At 57.2% G+C, this 15,685-nt stretch overlaps 2 protein-coding genes across 17 annotated transcripts; one reads left to right on the top strand and one right to left on the bottom strand.

Annotated features, from left to right (window-relative positions):
* Window positions 1–14: 14 nt before the first annotated feature.
* Window positions 15–12,309, top strand: MICAL1 (microtubule associated monooxygenase, calponin and LIM domain containing 1). Of its 14 annotated transcripts, none has more exons than XM_078369929.1 (27): window positions 15–116; window positions 400–466; window positions 1,293–1,382; window positions 1,942–2,251; window positions 2,345–2,552; window positions 2,815–2,919; window positions 3,583–3,687; window positions 3,796–3,951; window positions 4,522–4,622; window positions 5,640–5,897; window positions 6,104–6,219; window positions 6,410–6,536; window positions 6,712–6,793; window positions 7,288–7,435; window positions 7,764–7,954; window positions 8,155–8,243; window positions 8,380–8,421; window positions 8,666–8,749; window positions 8,866–9,034; window positions 9,335–9,411; window positions 9,692–9,968; window positions 10,245–10,339; window positions 10,572–10,685; window positions 10,808–10,901; window positions 11,084–11,183; window positions 11,281–11,354; window positions 12,049–12,309. In XM_078369929.1, the coding sequence occupies exons 4-27, from the start codon at window positions 1,994–1,996 to the stop codon at window positions 12,195–12,197; spliced, it is 3,219 nt and encodes a 1,072-aa protein (XP_078226055.1). In that variant the 5' UTR covers window positions 15–116; window positions 400–466; window positions 1,293–1,382; window positions 1,942–1,993; the 3' UTR covers window positions 12,198–12,309. The 14 variants fall into 14 exon arrangements, with proteins under 14 accessions (XP_078226055.1, XP_078226051.1, XP_078226053.1 ...); XM_078369925.1 differs by having other exon boundaries at window positions 1,258–1,382; XM_078369927.1 differs by having other exon boundaries at window positions 400–572.
* Window positions 12,310–12,455: 146 nt separating this feature from the next.
* On the bottom strand, window positions 12,456–15,626 carry SMPD2 (sphingomyelin phosphodiesterase 2). Of its 3 annotated transcripts, none has more exons than XM_008994884.5 (10): window positions 15,264–15,626; window positions 14,969–15,065; window positions 14,785–14,861; window positions 14,306–14,399; window positions 14,070–14,159; window positions 13,741–13,827; window positions 13,486–13,668; window positions 13,288–13,392; window positions 12,947–13,100; window positions 12,456–12,850 (listed from the first exon to the last, which is right to left on the bottom strand). In XM_008994884.5, the coding sequence occupies exons 1-10, from the start codon at window positions 15,311–15,313 to the stop codon at window positions 12,465–12,467; spliced, it is 1,323 nt and encodes a 440-aa protein (XP_008993132.1). In that variant the 5' UTR covers window positions 15,314–15,626; the 3' UTR covers window positions 12,456–12,464. The 3 variants fall into 3 exon arrangements, with proteins under 3 accessions (XP_008993132.1, XP_035152371.1, XP_002747038.1); XM_035296480.3 differs by having other exon boundaries at window positions 13,486–13,632; XM_002746992.6 differs by having other exon boundaries at window positions 13,486–13,618; window positions 13,745–13,827.
* Window positions 15,627–15,685: the final 59 nt, after the last annotated feature.

The raw sequence follows: 15,685 nt of genomic DNA, 5'->3' as shown, positions 1-15,685 counted from the left end.
GTGGTCCTAGCCTCGCAACTGGGGAAGAGCTAGTCTTGCACACGCAGGTGCACCGAAGGAGCCCAGGCCGCGCAGCACCTGGCGCCCAGACCCTGGAGCTCCTCGGTCCCCATCAGGTCAGACCCACAAGGAGGCCCCAGAGCCGAACGGGGTGTCCGCAGTGCCACGCCCTTGGGCGCCACCCTGCAGGCGTGGGCGGGCCCTGGATTGTCCCCGCTGGAGGCGGCGCGCGAGGAGGGGGCGAATCCAGAAGTAATGAGATGCTAATGAGGTTTGAATTAGGCCCCGGCGGCGCCCCGCGCCCCCCGTAGAAGCCCACAATCCGCGGGACTCCAGGCGCACGCTGTGCGCCGCCCGGCATCCCCGACCGATCTCGGCGCTTCCGTCCCCACCCCGCAGTTCCACCAGCACCGACTGGGTTGCCAGCCCGGCAGGAAGCGGTCCCCTTCCGGCCCCGGAGCAACTGGTAAATTGTCCAGCGAAGCCGGCCGTGAGCCCTGCGGCCGGGTGGGGTGAGGTGGAGCGCTTCCGGGGAAATGCGGCTGCGGGCGCCCGGGAACTACGCCTGGCAGGTAGGGCCGGTCTTCCCCAAGCCCAGCCCTGCTCAGCCGCCCTCCGGACTTTGCAGTCCAGAGTGTCGGGGACCCCTCCACTGTTGCCGCCCGCGGTCCAGCTCCCTCTTCATCCTTTCAGACCGCTCCACCCCTCATACAGCCTTTGTCCTGGCGTTTCCAGGCCGGGTCGCCCCTTTCTCCCCATTGCCGAGGTCTTCCTCCTCCACCCTCCACCCTAGAAAGAGCTTTGCCCTTCCGTCTTAAGATTCCGTCTGCCTTCGTCTGGGCAACCCGCGGCGGGAGGCTTTTATCTCCTGTCTCGGCAAGGCAGGCTGGGAACCGAGGGGCAGCAGGAGGGCGGAGGGGGCTGAGCCCCAGGGACCTGCCCCTACTGCTGCCACTCACCCTCCCTAACACTGCCGTGGACACCCGCCTCCTCCATACCCTCTGATCCTTTACGGGCCCCGCGTGAGAAACCTCCTCGGGCACTACTCAACTAGCGTGGGAGGGGGAGACAAAGCGAGACCTTGTCTCTGGAGATTCCTAGGAGAGTGCTCCCGGGAGCACAAGGGGCGGGGCGGGATGGGGTCCATGGGGGAGGGGGGAACCTGGGAAGAGCGAACCCGGCTGCTGTAGACCCCCCAGCCTTCCCCACGGCCCTCTGGAGCAGGGCAAGTTCACAGGGGAAGTGTTTTGACCACAGTGCGTCAGAAATAGACCCAGCTCTCCGTTGCCCAGTCAGTTGCAACATCTTGCTGCTGCTCGTTGAGGTAGTTTGGCGGTGGGAAGTGGAACCCACGCGGACAGAGGCTGTTTCTCTGTCAGGAGGCAAGTACGAGTGCTGAGAAAAACTTTGCCCTTGCCAGGAGACACTTCCCATACCCAGCGTGGTACCGTGGCCATCTAGGGGCACCCAGTACAGGATGCGTTGGGGGAGGGGGCAGGATATGTGTGCAGCAGCTGGGGTTGTGGGTATGAGATCTGTCCCTGCGTTGCACGCAAAGGCGGACCTGCCCTCTCCACATCTAAGAAATCCCCCCACGCCATGATTCCAAGGCCTAAGAAAGGCGGAATTCCTACCCCCACGGCTGGGAGATCCCTGGACGGGGAGGCTGAGCTGGAGGCTCCCCTCGTGTCCCGTGTGCCCTCTGTGCCCAAGACTAGTGTTTTTCACTTCCAAATTTGGCACATTTTCACTTGGAGTGAACGGAACAGCAGCTATCTCTGGAGCAGATGCTGGCAGGGGAGTGGGCTGGGAGGGAGGAGCAGAGCCGATCACGGGTGAATTCTGAGCTCCCTGGGGATACCAGCCTGCTCTTTTCGCCTCCCCTTCCGTTTTATTTCTTCTGTTCTCCAGCCTCTTCCTTTTCTTTTTCTACCTCTCCAGCCACTCGCCTCTGCCCAGCTGCTGCCCTCCCCGGGAGCCCAGAGAGGCCTCCATGGCTTCACCCACGTCTACCAACCCGGCGCATGCCCATTTTGAGAATTTCCTGCAGGCCCAGCTGTGCCAGGATGTGCTGAGCAGCTTCCAGGAGCTATGTGGGGCCCTGGGGCTAGAGCCTGGTGGGGGGCTGCCCCAGTACCACAAAATCAAGGACCAGCTCAACTACTGGAGCGCCAAGTCACTGTGGACCAAGCTGGACAAGCGAGCCAGCCAGCCTGTCTATCAGCAGGGCCGGGCCTGCACCAACACCAAGGTGGATGTGCGGTGCCTGGGATGGGGTGTGGAGAATGGGGGGAGCCAGAGGAGGGACAGGATGCCATGTCCTCACTGCCCTGTGTGTTCACAGTGCCTGGTGGTGGGTGCCGGACCTTGTGGGCTACGGGCAGCTGTAGAGCTGGCACTGCTGGGGGCTCGTGTGGTGCTGGTGGAAAAGCGCACCAAGTTCTCGCGCCACAACGTGCTTCACCTCTGGCCCTTCACCATCCATGACCTGCGGGCACTCGGTGCTAAGAAGTTCTATGGGCGCTTCTGCACCGGCACCCTGGACCACATCAGTGAGTACCACCAGGTGGCCTGGAGGGGCAGGTGAGCCTGGGCCTAGAGACAGGCCAGTAGGGAGCTGCTGAGCCAGCCAAGAGTCGAAGTGGACAAGATCCATATCAGCCAGGTGACCTAGAAGACTCATGTCCCCCATCTGTAAAGTAGGCTTTTGGGCAGACTGATCTCTAAGAACTTTTCCAGTCTAACCAGGCATACATGGTACATGGGGAGGTTATGCTGCCCTGGGGTCCGTTCCTAATGTCCTCTCCCTTCCAGGCATCCGGCAGCTCCAGCTGCTTCTGTTGAAGGTGGCATTGCTGCTGGGGGTAGAAATTCACTGGGGTGTCACTTTCACTGGTCTCCAGCCCCCTCCTAGAAAGGGTAAGTATTTCTGTGCTCCCTGGAATCTCCCCTCCCCCACCCATCAAGAACTTGACCCATCTGAAAAAGGGTGGGCCAGGAGACTCGTTTTTGTTTTTGTTTTTTTTTTTTTTTGGAGACAGAGTCTTACTCTGTCACCCACACTGGAGTGCAGTGGCAGGATCTCAGCTCACTTCAACTCTGCCACCCAGTTTCAAGCAATTCTCCTGCCTCCGCCTCCCGAGTAGCCGGGATTACAGGCATGGACAACCATGCCCAACTAAATTTTGTATTTTTTAGTGGAGATGGGGTTTCGCCATGTTGGCCAGGCTGGTCTCAAACTCCTGACCTCAAGTGATCTGCCCACCTCGGTCTCTCCCATAGTGCTGGGATTACCAGTGTGAGCCACCGTGCACAGTCAGGAGTCTCCTTTTCTAATAGTGTGGCCTTGGGCAAACCATTCTGAGCCTCAGGTTGAGTGTGTGCAAAACAGGAATGACATTTCTTTCCTTACCTGCCTTCCATGGCTGCCGTGGAGGTGTAATCTGATAGATAACATATCATTGCTTTCTAAACCAGAGAGTCCTTTGCACATTTGTTTTGATGATTTCACTGGCTTGTCCTGAGAATATAGGGGCTTTTATGACTTCTATACTTTTGTGCCTCTCATACCCCCTGCCCCAGGGAGTGGCTGGCGTGCCCAGCTCCAACCCAATCCCCCTGCCCAGCTGGCCAACTATGAATTTGACGTCCTTATCTCTGCTGCAGGAGGTAAATTTGTCCCTGAAGGTGAGTGATCACTTCCCTCCAAGAAGCCAGCATCTTGGGCACTTCCTGGGCCTTTCTAGGCTGTTATAATCCCCACTCCTGTCATTGTTTCCCTATCACTACCTCTAGGCTTCAAGGTTCGAGAAATGCGAGGTAAACTGGCCATTGGCATCACAGCCAACTTTGTGAACGGACGCACCGTGGAGGAGACACAGGTGCCGGAGATCAGCGGTGTAGCCAGGATCTACAACCAGAACTTCTTCCAGAGTCTGCTCAAAGCCACAGGTCAGGGACCCTCTTGCTGAATTTCCCCTCCTCCTGCCTGACTGTGGCATTGCTCCTGCCTCTCCCTTCCAAAGCTGTCCTCAGTGCAAGGAATCCTACACTTTTCTGTTTCATGGTCTCAGCAGCAAAGGAGAAGGAACCTGTCCCTTCAGTGATTAAGCAGGCACAGCCCTAGTTGACCACCCAGCATGAAAAGTCCTGGAATCTCTTACAGATTAACCTGTGTCTAGGAGTTTTGCTTTATGCTCCTTTATGATTAAATATAAAAATGATACAAATTGAAGACAAAAGTGGTACTTCAAGAAGATGCCTATGTTTACTTTGGCTTTGCACTGCCATGTGACCAGGCAGTGCAGGTCTCCCAAATGTCACCCACCCCAACAAGCTTCCCTCTTTGCTCTAAGTCCTTAGGCCTCCTGGGTGTGGGACAGATGGTCCTTTGTGTCATCAGGACTCGAGGGGTTCTATGCATGGAGCACTCACTGCTGTCTAAGTTGGGATCTCAGCTCAGAGGGTCAGGCCATCCATAATCAGGAGACATATCTCCTGTCCCCTGCCCTGTACCCCCAGGCATTGATCTGGAGAACATTGTGTACTACAAAGATGATACCCACTACTTTGTGATGACAGCCAAGAAGCAGTGCCTGCTGCGGCTGGGGGTACTGCGCCAGGTGAGGCCCAGTCCTGGCCAGGAATGGCTGGGTGGTGAGCCCCGGGAGGCAGAAGCTAGTCTTGGACACAGTTGACACCTGGGTGTGGGGACCCTGTCCTTTCCTGCCTTTGTCCTGGCATTAAGTCCACCTCTAAAAGTTCTTCTCTGAGGCGTGGTGGTTCATGCCTGTAATCCCAACACTTTGGGAGGCCAAGGCGGGTGGATCACCTGAGGTCAGGAGTTCAAGACCAGCCTGAAAAACAAGGTGAAACCCATCTCTACTAAAAATACAAAAATTAGCCAGTTTTAATGGTGGGCACTTGTAATCCCAGCTCAGGCAGGAGAATTGCTTGAACCTGGGAGGTGGAGTTTGCAGTGAGCAAAGATCATGCCATTGCACTCCATCCTGGGTAACAGAGTGGAACTCTGTCTCAAAAAAAAAAAAACAAAAAGTCTCCCCTGGGATTTACAAGGCAACAGGAATCATATTCTGGGCTAAATACCTTATACCAGCCACAACATGTCAGCTCCATGAGGGCAGGCATTTTTGCCTTTGTCTGTTTCTTGCTGTTAACTCCGAATACCTGGAACGGTGCCAGATATATAGTAAGCACTCAGTATGTATCTGCTGAATGGATGAACTAGTTGAATGCCTACCATGTGCTAGGTACTGTGTTGAGAGTTAAATTTGTATTCTCTTATCTCATTCTCATGAGTATCCTGATAAATTAGGCATGTTGTCTCTGAGTGATAGACAAACCACAGCTCTTGAATTCGTGGCAAGTACATGACAGTAATGATATAGGCAGAGCAGAGCCTGGGACACCCTGCAGCAGGGTGAGTGCTGAGGAAAGGGCTGTGAGAAGTCCAGGCCGCTGGAATTCTAGTCCCAGCTCAGCCTTCAACTCTGTGTCGTCTAGGGCAGCCCCTTCTTCTCTGGGCCCAGTACCTGCACCTTCTGCACTCAAATGGGCGGCACTGGCCCACTGACCCTCCCCTCAAAGGTCTCTGCGGTTCTGCTCTGTTGAACATTCAGGACTGGCCGGACACTGATCGGCTGCTGGGCAGTGCCAACGTCGTGCCTGAGGCTCTGCAGCGCTTTGCCAGGGCAGCTGCTGACTTTGCCACCCATGGCAAGCTGGGGAAACTAGAGTTTGCCCATGATGCCCATGGGCAGCCTGATGTCTCTGCCTTTGACTTCACGAGCATGATGCGGGCAGAGAGTTCTGCTCGCGTGCAAGAGAAGCATGGTGCCCGCCTGTTGCTGGGACTGGTGGGGGACTGCCTGGTGGAGGTGAGGGATTCAGGACACAGGGGTTTCATGGTTGGCTGGGGGAGCTGCCCAATAAGGGGGAGGGGATAAAAAAGATTTGCCTGTGGAGGGGAGGAGCTAAGGGCCGCCTGGTGTGGGGACAGCCCCCTCTGCTGTGACCTTGGTGGGTATCTGGGCTTGGGATGCTCCTGTTGGATTCTCCCTGAGCTGCTTCCTGTTCCCTGCAGCCCTTCTGGCCCCTGGGCACTGGAGTGGCACGAGGCTTCCTGGCAGCCTTTGATGCAGCCTGGATGGTGAAGCGGTGGGCAGAAGGCGCTGAATGCCTAGAGGTGTTGGCTGAACGGTGAGACCTGAGTTGATGGGGTGTGAGCAGGGCAGGACATGTGACAAGGCTCAGAAAGAGGGGCAGGGGTGCTAGGTGAATAGATGGAGGCACAGGCAGAAGAGAAGAAAAGGCCTGGCAGTTCCTGAGGGGTGGGTGCTGACAGGTGACCTCCCATTCATGCCCCTGCCCCTTACCCTCACTCCCTCAGTGAGAGCCTGTACCAGCTTCTGTCACAGACATCCCCAGAAAACATGCATCGCAATGTGGCCCAGTATGGGCTGGACCCAGCCACCCGCTACCCCAACCTGAACCTCCGGGCAGTGACCCCCAATCAGGTCAGACCCCCGGCATCCCCACCAGACTTCCCAAGTGAACCCCCTTCCCCCAGGTCAGGCCCTCCCTGCCCAGTCCCCGCCTTTTGGGGTCAGTCCTATCCCCTGCAGGCCCTTACCCCTAGACCGAGGGGCTGGGTGGCCAGCCTGCCTCGACACCTGAGCTGGGCTGCCTTAGGTACGAGACCTATACGACGTGCTAGCCAAGGAGCCTGTGCAGAGGAACAGCGACAAGACAGATGCAGGGATGCCAACCACCGGTGAGCAGGCCTTCCTCCCAGGGGTGACCAAAATATGTACCACCCATTGAGGTCCAGGTGGACCTGCAGAGTAGCTGCAGCGTCAGGACAGGAGCAGTGTGCCAGAGCACTCACTGGTGGCTGGTGGGTTGGCTGGGGGCCTGCTAGAGGAACAGAGGCAGCAGTGTGCAGGCAGCAGCTGACTGCCAGTCTGAGTGGAAGCACTTCAGTGTTTTAATCTCCCCTCCCCCAGTTTCCAGTCTTCAGCCCACTATGTGGCCAGCTGCGATTTCACTTTATTCACTCCTCTACTTTATTCCAAAAAGAGATTATAAAAAAGAACAAAAACAATTGGGATGAAGGAGGGCAGCTGACAGTGAGCTTTAGGCTGGTGCCCCAGTAAAGGTGGGTCCCTGATTCCTTTCCTCCACAACCCCCATACCCAGCAGCTGGGCTCCCTGTGTGCCAGGGATGGGGCAGAGGGGCCTTGGGCACAGCACAGCCTTCTCTCCTAGAGTCAGCAGGCACCCAGGAGGAGCTGCTACGCTGGTGCCAGGAGCAGACAGCTGGGTACCCAGGAGTCCATGTCACCGATTTGTCTTCCTCCTGGGCTGACGGGCTAGCTCTGTGTGCCCTGGTGCACCGGCTGCAGCCTGGCCTGCTGTGAGTCCCTGGCAGACCCACCTCTCGTGATCTCTGTGTAGGAGTTAGCACATCCTGTTCAGTCCCAGTATTCTTCCCTACACCTGCCGACAGTCTTGTGAGATTCTAATGCATTCAGATAGGGGAGAGCTTTGTGAATGGCACAGGCCCTCAAAGTCAGAAGCAGCATCACTGGGTTGGGCACTGGGTAGCAGAGACTACACACCTACCTTCATGCCTTCTTGTACCCCAGCCGCTGCTTGCTGGCCCTCCCCTCCTGCTGGCCCTCCTCCCCTCAGTGGGGCTAGGTTTTTGTCTCTAGTTGGCTTTTCTCCCTGACACCCTACAGGGAACCCTCAGAGCTACAGGGGCTGGAGGCTCTGGAAGCAACTGCTTGGGCGCTAAAGATGGCAGAGCATGAGCTGGGCATCACACCGGTGGTGTCTGCACAGGCTGTGGTGGCAGGGAGCGACCCACTGGGTCTCATTGCCTACCTCAGCCACTTCCACAGTGCCTTCAAGAGCACGCCCCACAGGCCAAGTAACCTGGAGGGAAGGCGGGCAGGATGTGGGGGATGGGGAGGTGGGGGGGGGATGGGGAAGTGTGTGTAGCAGAGAGTGAGAAGGCGCCCTCTGAGAGCCAGCCTAGGAGAGGTGTCCTTCAGGGTTGGAGAGTGCTGTCTGTTCTGGGGTACAGCATTGGCACCCCCATGCACACTGATGCCCTGGCTCTCCCCACAGGCCCTGTCAGCCAGGCCTCCCCAGGGACCTCCAGTGCTGTATTATTCCTTGGCAAACTTCAGAGGACCCTGCAGCGATCCCGGGCCAAGGTGGAGAGTTAAGGCGGGGTTGGAGCTGAGCAGGGGTACCCAGTGGAGATCCTGGGGTAATGGTGAGGACATTCAGAAAGTAGGGAGGACAGGGGGCTCAAAACATCACACCCAGAGCTGTTAGGACTTCTTGCAGGAAAATGCGGAGGATGTTGGTGGCAAGAAGCTGCGCTTGGAGGTATATTCAGGCAGGGGCGGGTCGGTCTCCCACCCCTAGGTTTTATCCCTTTTTCCGGTTCTGTCTTCCCTCTGTTCCATCCTGCCATGTCTTGCTCCCCACTCCAGGTCCTATAACTCCCTGATCCAGCCTCCCTGCCTAGTCTCACTCCCCTTCCCTTCAGCCCCTCCTGTTCATCTGTACGCGTCCCCTCCCAGCTGGCCCTGACCCTCTACCCTCCCGGCCTGAGCACTTACTTCCTTAGATGGAGGCTGAGACCCCAAGCACTGAGGTGCCACCTGAACCAGAGCCTGGTGTACCCCTGACACCTCCATCCCAACACCACGAGGTGAGAACCAGGGCCTTGTGTGCGGGCAGAGGCCTGGGGAGGGCAGGGCAGGGGTGTTTCATGGGAAGGAAAGAACTTTGCAGCCGGCCTTGGCTCTCCTTGACCCCACGTCCTAGGGGCCCATGCGGGCCGGTGCCGAAGACCTGTGTGCACTTTGTGGGGAACACCTCTATGTCCTGGAACGCGTCTATGTCAACGGCCATTTCTTCCACCGGAGCTGCTTCCGCTGCCATACCTGTGAAGCCACGCTGTGGCCAGGTGGCTATGGGCAGCACCCAGGAGATGGTGAGTGGGCCTGAAAGACCTCCAGAGAGACTATGGGCCTGGCCCTGCCTGAGGGACAAAGAGTCTGAGGTAGAGGGGCACAGGGTGAAAACAGGCTCAAAATGGCACTTTCTTCTCCTGAGCTCAGGGTCTTCTCTATCCCCTCCAAAGCTCCAGATGTGTGGTTCTAAGAACAGGAGGCTGGCAAAAATTCACCTGCAAATCTGTCTTGTTTTCCCCACCTTCCTTTGTAAACTTGTTTCATGGCTGGGCGCCGGGCTGCCCACACCAGATGCCTCCTCCCCTCTCCATTCTTTCCAGGACACTTCTACTGCCTCCAGCACCTGCCCCAGCCAGACCTTGAGGAGGAAGGCAGTGACAGAGGCCCTGAGAGCCCGGTAAAAATTGTGAAGGCGTGTGTGTGTGTGTGCCGGGGCAGGGGAAGAGGAGGGTGCCTTGCTGGGGGTAACTGAATGTCTTCCTCTACTAGGATGCAAGCTCTGTGAAGGCGGGGATGCCTGTCTACTTACACTTCTTGCTCTCTCAAGTATCTAGAACACAGCCAAGCACTGTTTGTAAACGGCACTGTTTGAATGCCAAGGCTCACCTTTGCTCCAAAGGGGTGTCCTCCCCCTACCCTGGCAGGTCACTGACCGCACCACATGGTGGTTTTTCCAGGAGCTCCCCACACCAAGCGAGAATAGCATGCCTCCAGGCCTCTCAACTCCCACAGCCTCACAGGAGGGGGCCAGTCCTGTTCCAGGTCTCAGCCAGCCCAGCCGTCGGCGGATCCGCCTCTCCAGCCTGGAACGCCAGCGGCTATCTTCCCTTAACATTACCCCTGACCCGGAAATGGAGCCTCCACCCAAGCCCCCCCGCAGCTGCTCTGCCTTGGCCCGCCAGGCCCTGGAGAGCAGCTTTGTGGGTTGGGGCCTGCCAGTCCAGAGCCCTCAAGGTAACTGCCATCCCCGCAGATGTGCTGACCCAGGGTGGGACGGGGTGGGAGCACTGGCTTCCTGCAGAAGAATTCTGGGGAAGACAGAGGGAGGTTGTGGGGATCCCAGGCCATGGCAGCCTCTCGTCTGCTCCATTCTTCTCAATTCCTCCCATGCCCCCCACACACATTCAAGTCTTTACCAGACTCGCAGGCTCCGTCACCACCATGCTCTTTGTTGCCTGACTGGCACAGGTGCTAAAGGCAGCGGAACTTCTTAGTTCTTCTTATTCTCAGTTCTTGTGACCATGGAGAAGGAGGAAGAAGAGTGTCCCTCCTCCAGTGAAGAGGAAGTGGAAGAAGAAGATGTGCCTTTGGACTCAGATGTGGAGGTGAGTGAGCCAGCATGCATCCATGAAACGCTCTCCAGCCCACCACAGGAGAAACCTGTACCGCGCTCCGTCCTCTGCACCTTCTCTTGGAATGTCTTCTCACTCTAGGCCTCCACCTTTTCTTCCAGAGCTTCCCCCACTTTCAGTGTGGGTTCTTTTCTGCCTTTCCAAACAGCACTCCTATCCACCAGGGGGCCCAGGCCCTATCCCTGACTGCCTGACCCTCCCATAGGCCCTGCTAACCTTGGCCAAGACCTCAGGCACCATGAATAACTACCCAACGTGGCGTCGGACTCTGCTGCGCCGCGTGAAGGAGGAGCAGATGAAGAGGTTCCGCAAGGCCCAGGTGCCCAGGAGTTCCCAAAGTTCTAATGGGGTCAGAGTTCTGAGATTGAGATCAGAGCTCCTTCAGCGCTCTGTTCTGGAGCAATCCAGAGACTCCTGGGTATCCTGTCTTGTACCCCTCAGGCCATCCAACGGCGACTACACGAGATCGAGGCTGCCCTGAGGGAGCTAGAGGCTGAGGGTGTGAAGCTGGAACTGGCCCTGAGGCGCCAGAGCAGTGAGTGACAAGCTGGGACACCCCTCTGCCTCCTGGCACTGTGTTCAGCCAGACTCTAGCCCCTAGTCCCAATGGCTGCACCACACAGCTAACACATACCTGTAACCCCAATCTCCTGTCATCCCTGAGCCTATGACTCTGTGGCGCTGGCTGACCACCCCACCCATCTTCCTTCTTATTAGGTTCCCCAGAAGAGCAAAAGGTGCTATGGGTAGGACAGCTGCTACAGCTCGTTCAGAAGAAAAACAGCCTGGTGGCTGAGGAGGCAGAGCTCATGATCACGTAAGGGGAAGGGGATGGTGACAGTGGCCCATGGGCCAGGCTCCAGCCCCTCGGGCACCCTAGAGAGCTCTGCTTCTGCAATCCTTGACCTCCACAGGGTACAGGAGTTGAACCTGGAGGAGAAACAGTGGCAGCTGGACCAGGAGCTACGAGGCTACATGAACCGGGAAGGTAGGTGGTTTGTGGGGAAAGGCAGAAGCATCCCAGGGCTATGTCGCTCGAGCCTTGTGATCTTCGATACGGACCAAGCAGCATAGTCCTCTAGTCTGTGTACCTCTGAGACAATTCAGGAGGAAGCCAGAGGAGGGGACTCCAAAGCCCCCTTCTCCCTTCAGTTCAATCAGAGCTGCACAGTTGGCTTTTACACAAGATCTTCAAAAAAACTGCTGCTGCTCAGTAGTGCTAGAAAAGCACTGGTATTGGCAACCCTCCCAATTTTGCCATTTAGGAAACAAAGCCCGGGTTATAGAAATCACACAGAGGCCGGACCTGGTGGCTCACACCTGTAATCCCAGCACTTTGGGAAGCCAAGGCTGGCAGATCATGAGGTCAAGAGATCAAGACCATCCTGGCCAACATAGTGAAACCCCATCTTTACTAAAATATAAAAATTAGCTGGGTGTGGTGGCACGCATCTGCAGTCCCAGCTACTCGGGAGGCTGAGGCAGGAGAATTGCTTGAACCAGGGAGGCGGGGGTTGCAGTGAGCCGAGATCACGCCACTGCATTCCAGCGTGGTGCCTGGAGACTGAGTGAGACTATCTCAAAAAAAAGAAAAGAAAAGAAATCACATGGGCTGGGATTAGGTTGTGGTACTCCTGCCTCCCTGCCCAATTCCCTGTTCTTTAAGCTTTGTCTCCTTTCAGAAACCCTAAAGACAGCTGCTGATCGGCAGGCGGAGGACCAGGTCCTGAGGAAGCTAGTGGATGTGATCAACCAGAGAGATGCCCTCATCCGCCTCCAGGAGGATCGCAGGCTCAGTGAGCTGGCCTTGGGGACAGGGGCCCAGGGCTAGAAGAGGGTGGGCTGTCTGCCTTAGTTCCCACAAGGAAAACACCTCACCCCCACACAGTGCCACCCCTGTTTATAAACCTTGCTGTTTATAATTAAAATGTTTCTGCCACAAACAGGGCTCACACTGCGTGCAGGTGGGAGGTGGGGGCGTATATGGGGACAGCAGATGTGTAGGAGCCTTCGGGTCTATAGTGTGACAGTCACACTGACCCCTGGCTCCCACCATTGCCTCTACAAGAAAAAAGGCAGAGCCACTAAGTGCCAAGCTTTATTGTTCTTTATTGTTCCACTCCTGCTGCCCCAGGAGTAGGGCTGGCTGAGGCTCTGGGCCCAGGTCCTGGGCCTCCCGTGCCCTTCCGAGCACATGCTGGAGCTCAGCCTGGGCCCTATATAAGCCATTGGCCTCCTGCACATGGAAAAGGTAGAATGCACCTGCCCACAGCACCAGTCCTACACTGGGGGTCCAGAGCAGTATGGCAGCTTCCCTGGCCACTCCTCCAGCCACCAGGACACATAGCAATGCCAGGAGAAGCAGCCCCAGGCCAATCACATAGCTAGCGAAGTCAGCCCACCAGCGAGCCTGAGACATGCCCAGACCCAGCTCCGTCCAGGCCTCCCTTAGCACACGCATCAAGGGCAACCTCTCTGCTGGACCTAGAACAGGGCAGGGTAGTAGGGCAGGAAAGAGTCAGAGTGGAAGGGCTGCTTCAACTGGGGGAAGGGCCACAGGAAAGGGTGGGGGTGACTCACCGTGGGTAGAGCTGGGGTTCTGCTGTGGGGGGCTTTGCCTCACACACAGCGTAGCCATCAGGGCTTCATGATCAGAGAGGGGGGTGCCACTGTGAGGGTCGTAGCCTGTAGTGGTTTCAAGACTCTTACAGTAGATGTAAAACCCAGAAACTGCCTAGGAAAAGTAAGGGCCAGAGAGAAGCTTATATATGAGGGCCTCTTCCCAGAGAACCAGCTCTTGGCTACCCCACTTTCCAACCATCAGTAGTCCAAGACTAGACTAGCTGAGCAAAGGATCTACATAGGCTGGTGGTAGACAGAGACACACAGCGGATGAAGGCATGTGGAGGGAGGAGCCTGGCCTTGTAAAGCACGTAGTCAATACGGATGCCAAAGGGAAACGGCTTCAGCTCCTGCTGGTTGACGTAGCAGTTCTTGGGCACCATTGTGCTGCCTTCTTCAGAACCCTAAGGGAATCGGTAGCTCATGGTAGGATGTGGGGGAAGGAGGAGGGAGAGAAGCTGGAGATATGGGTGGGGAAATAACAGGCAAATCCTCACCTTGAAGTCCTGAGTCTCAAGGTAGGCATCACGAAGCCCTGTCCACTCCTTCAGCAGGCAGCAGCCCAGGTCTTCTGGGTGCATGTTGAGGTCTCCACACAACAGAACCACGTCTGCCTTCTTGGATGTGTGGCTGGGGGAACCAGGCTGGTGAGGCAGGAGTTCTTCCCTCACAGCTCTTCCCTATGAGTGAGGCCTTGTTCACCCTCAGCCCCCTGGGTCCCATCCCACTTCCCCTTTCAAGCTCAGGCTCACACACTGGATGAACTGGGCCAGTTCCCAAACTTGGGCCACACGATGTGCTAGGTAGATGTCCTTTCGTCTATTGTATTCGGCATGGAGCTGAGCAAGACAGAAGAGATCACAGCAGTAAGAGTGAGGGTCCCAGGAATATGTCTGAATCAAGCCTGTATCTGACACCTGGCAGAGTGTTTGGTATAGAATGGATACACCTTGCCCAATGCTTCCTTATAAGATCTTGCTCCCACACCTCACCCCCAGGCATTAGAGCTAGAGGAGTAACATCTCTGTGTCCCAGGATGGGGCTGCATGTCCCAGCCCTAGGCACTGCCAGCTTCACTCACATGGGTCACATAGGCGTTGAGCACCACTCCCCTTAGATGGAGCACCAGCAGCCCCACAGCTTTCCCACTGAACCAGTCACCATGATGGATCTGCAGGCAGGGGGAGGTAGAAACTCAGGGCACCACCACCCCCTTTCTGCCCATCCCTTACAGCTCTCTCTCAGAAGGCTGCCTCCTGTAGCTTGTATTCCTGGAGGTGGGGAAGGGAGGTGGAAGAGGTCAGAGGTCTGGCTTACCATGTAGGGGTAGCCATTGAGAGTGTAGACGTGCTGGGTGAGCTCCTGGATTGGGTGTTTGGAGAAGACACAGAGGCCACTGCCAATGATTCCGCTGAAAGCCAAGCCCTGCTTAATAACCAGAAAAACAGGGAGAGACACCCAGCCCTCTTCCCGTCCCTTGTCTTCCAGCTCTGATCAGCTATTTTTTCTTTCTCTACTGCTGGGACTAGCCCTAGAGCAAAGGCTAGTCAAAGGCTAGTTGAGCAAAGAGCAAAGGCTAGTTGCTCCCTAGAGCAACCTTGGGAGGAGTATAGGGCAGCCAGATTACAAAGCTGAAATGGGCTTAAGTCATAGGACCTTCTTGGTTTACCCTTCTCTCACATCCAGAGGGAAAGGAGGCTGGAAGAGAGTGTAGGATGCAGGCAGGATAGGGAAAGGCTGGCAGAGCCAAGAGCTTCCTGGGCTGAGAACAGGCTTCAGGCCAGTGGGCTTCTCACCTGCGGAAGTGGTGTGCAGCTGGGTAGGTAGGCGACAGCTTCTGTCTCAGGTACTGGAAGTCCTGCTCACTCCACACCTGAGGGAAGGGGTGAGGATGCCTGCTTGGCCTTTCCCCAGAGGGACTGTCTGCCCCCAGGTGCCCTCCTCCCAGCCTGGGTTCTGCGCGGTGCTGCACAACCTCACCTCCTCCAGTAGAGCCAGGTCGAAGCTCTCCTTGTTCAGAAAGTCTCCCAGGCGCTTCATGCGGTCGGTCCGGTGTTTGCTCAAGTAGGGAATGCCCCTAAGGAAGGAAAGAGCGAGGCAGGGGAGGGGACTGCTGGGACCACGGGGGCTGGGGCTAGATGCGGACTTTGGAGGTTCGGGTTCCCCCTACACCCTGAGATCATGGGGTGGGATGGGGTCGTGGACGGGCGGTGAGGAAGACTGCATGGGTGCGAGCCGAAGGGGCCCCCAGACCGCATTCCGCGGACGCGCTCACCAGCAGTTGAGGTTGAAGATCCGCAGTCGCAGGGAGAAGTTGGGCTTCATGGCGAGGGCGCTGCAGGGGCGCGAGGCGGCTCAAGCTTCCCGGTGACGGCCGCCAGCTCCTCCTCCCCGGCCGTTCCTTCCTCGCGGGCGGCGCGCACAGGTGGGCACCAAGCCCGCGCGGCTTAGGCCCCCGCGTTCCCCCAGCAACCGGCCTGCTCGTCCCGATCCGGCCGGCCGCCAACCCGGAAAGGCGATCCGCTGCCGAAATCCGGGCGCCCAGGCTCGACGAGGGCCGCGCGCGAGGACCCTAGGTGTCCCGAGAGCGCCCCGGGCTGGCGGCTGCCTGTTCTTTTTCCGCCGGCCGCCCAGCAACAGGCGCAAAGTTGAGGAAAGGCCCAGCCGCCACCGGCCGCCCTCGGCCCCGCCCCCTGC

This window comes from Callithrix jacchus, chromosome 4 (assembly GCF_049354715.1).
Source record: "Callithrix jacchus isolate 240 chromosome 4, calJac240_pri, whole genome shotgun sequence".
NCBI classification, from domain to species: Eukaryota; Metazoa; Chordata; class Mammalia; order Primates; family Cebidae; genus Callithrix; species Callithrix jacchus.
This window is presented reverse-complemented; position numbering and strand designations above follow the sequence as displayed.

Coding starts and splice junctions, on each gene's coding strand:
- SMPD2 (XM_008994884.5), bottom strand. CDS start 15,313: ATGAAGCCCAACTTCTCCCTGCGACTGCGGATCTTCAACCTCAACTGC. Junction 15,066..15,263: donor ATCTTCAACCTCAACTGCTG/GTGAGCGCGTCC, acceptor TTCCTTCCTTAG/GGGCATTCCCTACTTGAGCA. Junction 12,851..12,946: donor GAACCCCAGCTCTACCCACG/GTGAGTCACCCC, acceptor GCCCTGTTCTAG/GTCCAGCAGAGAGGTTGCCC.
- MICAL1 (XM_078369929.1), top strand. CDS start 1,994: ATGGCTTCACCCACGTCTACCAACCCGGCGCATGCCCATTTTGAGAAT. Junction 6,537..6,711: donor GGGCAGTGACCCCCAATCAG/GTCAGACCCCCG, acceptor GGGCTGCCTTAG/GTACGAGACCTATACGACGT. Junction 10,340..10,571: donor CTTTGGACTCAGATGTGGAG/GTGAGTGAGCCA, acceptor ACCCTCCCATAG/GCCCTGCTAACCTTGGCCAA.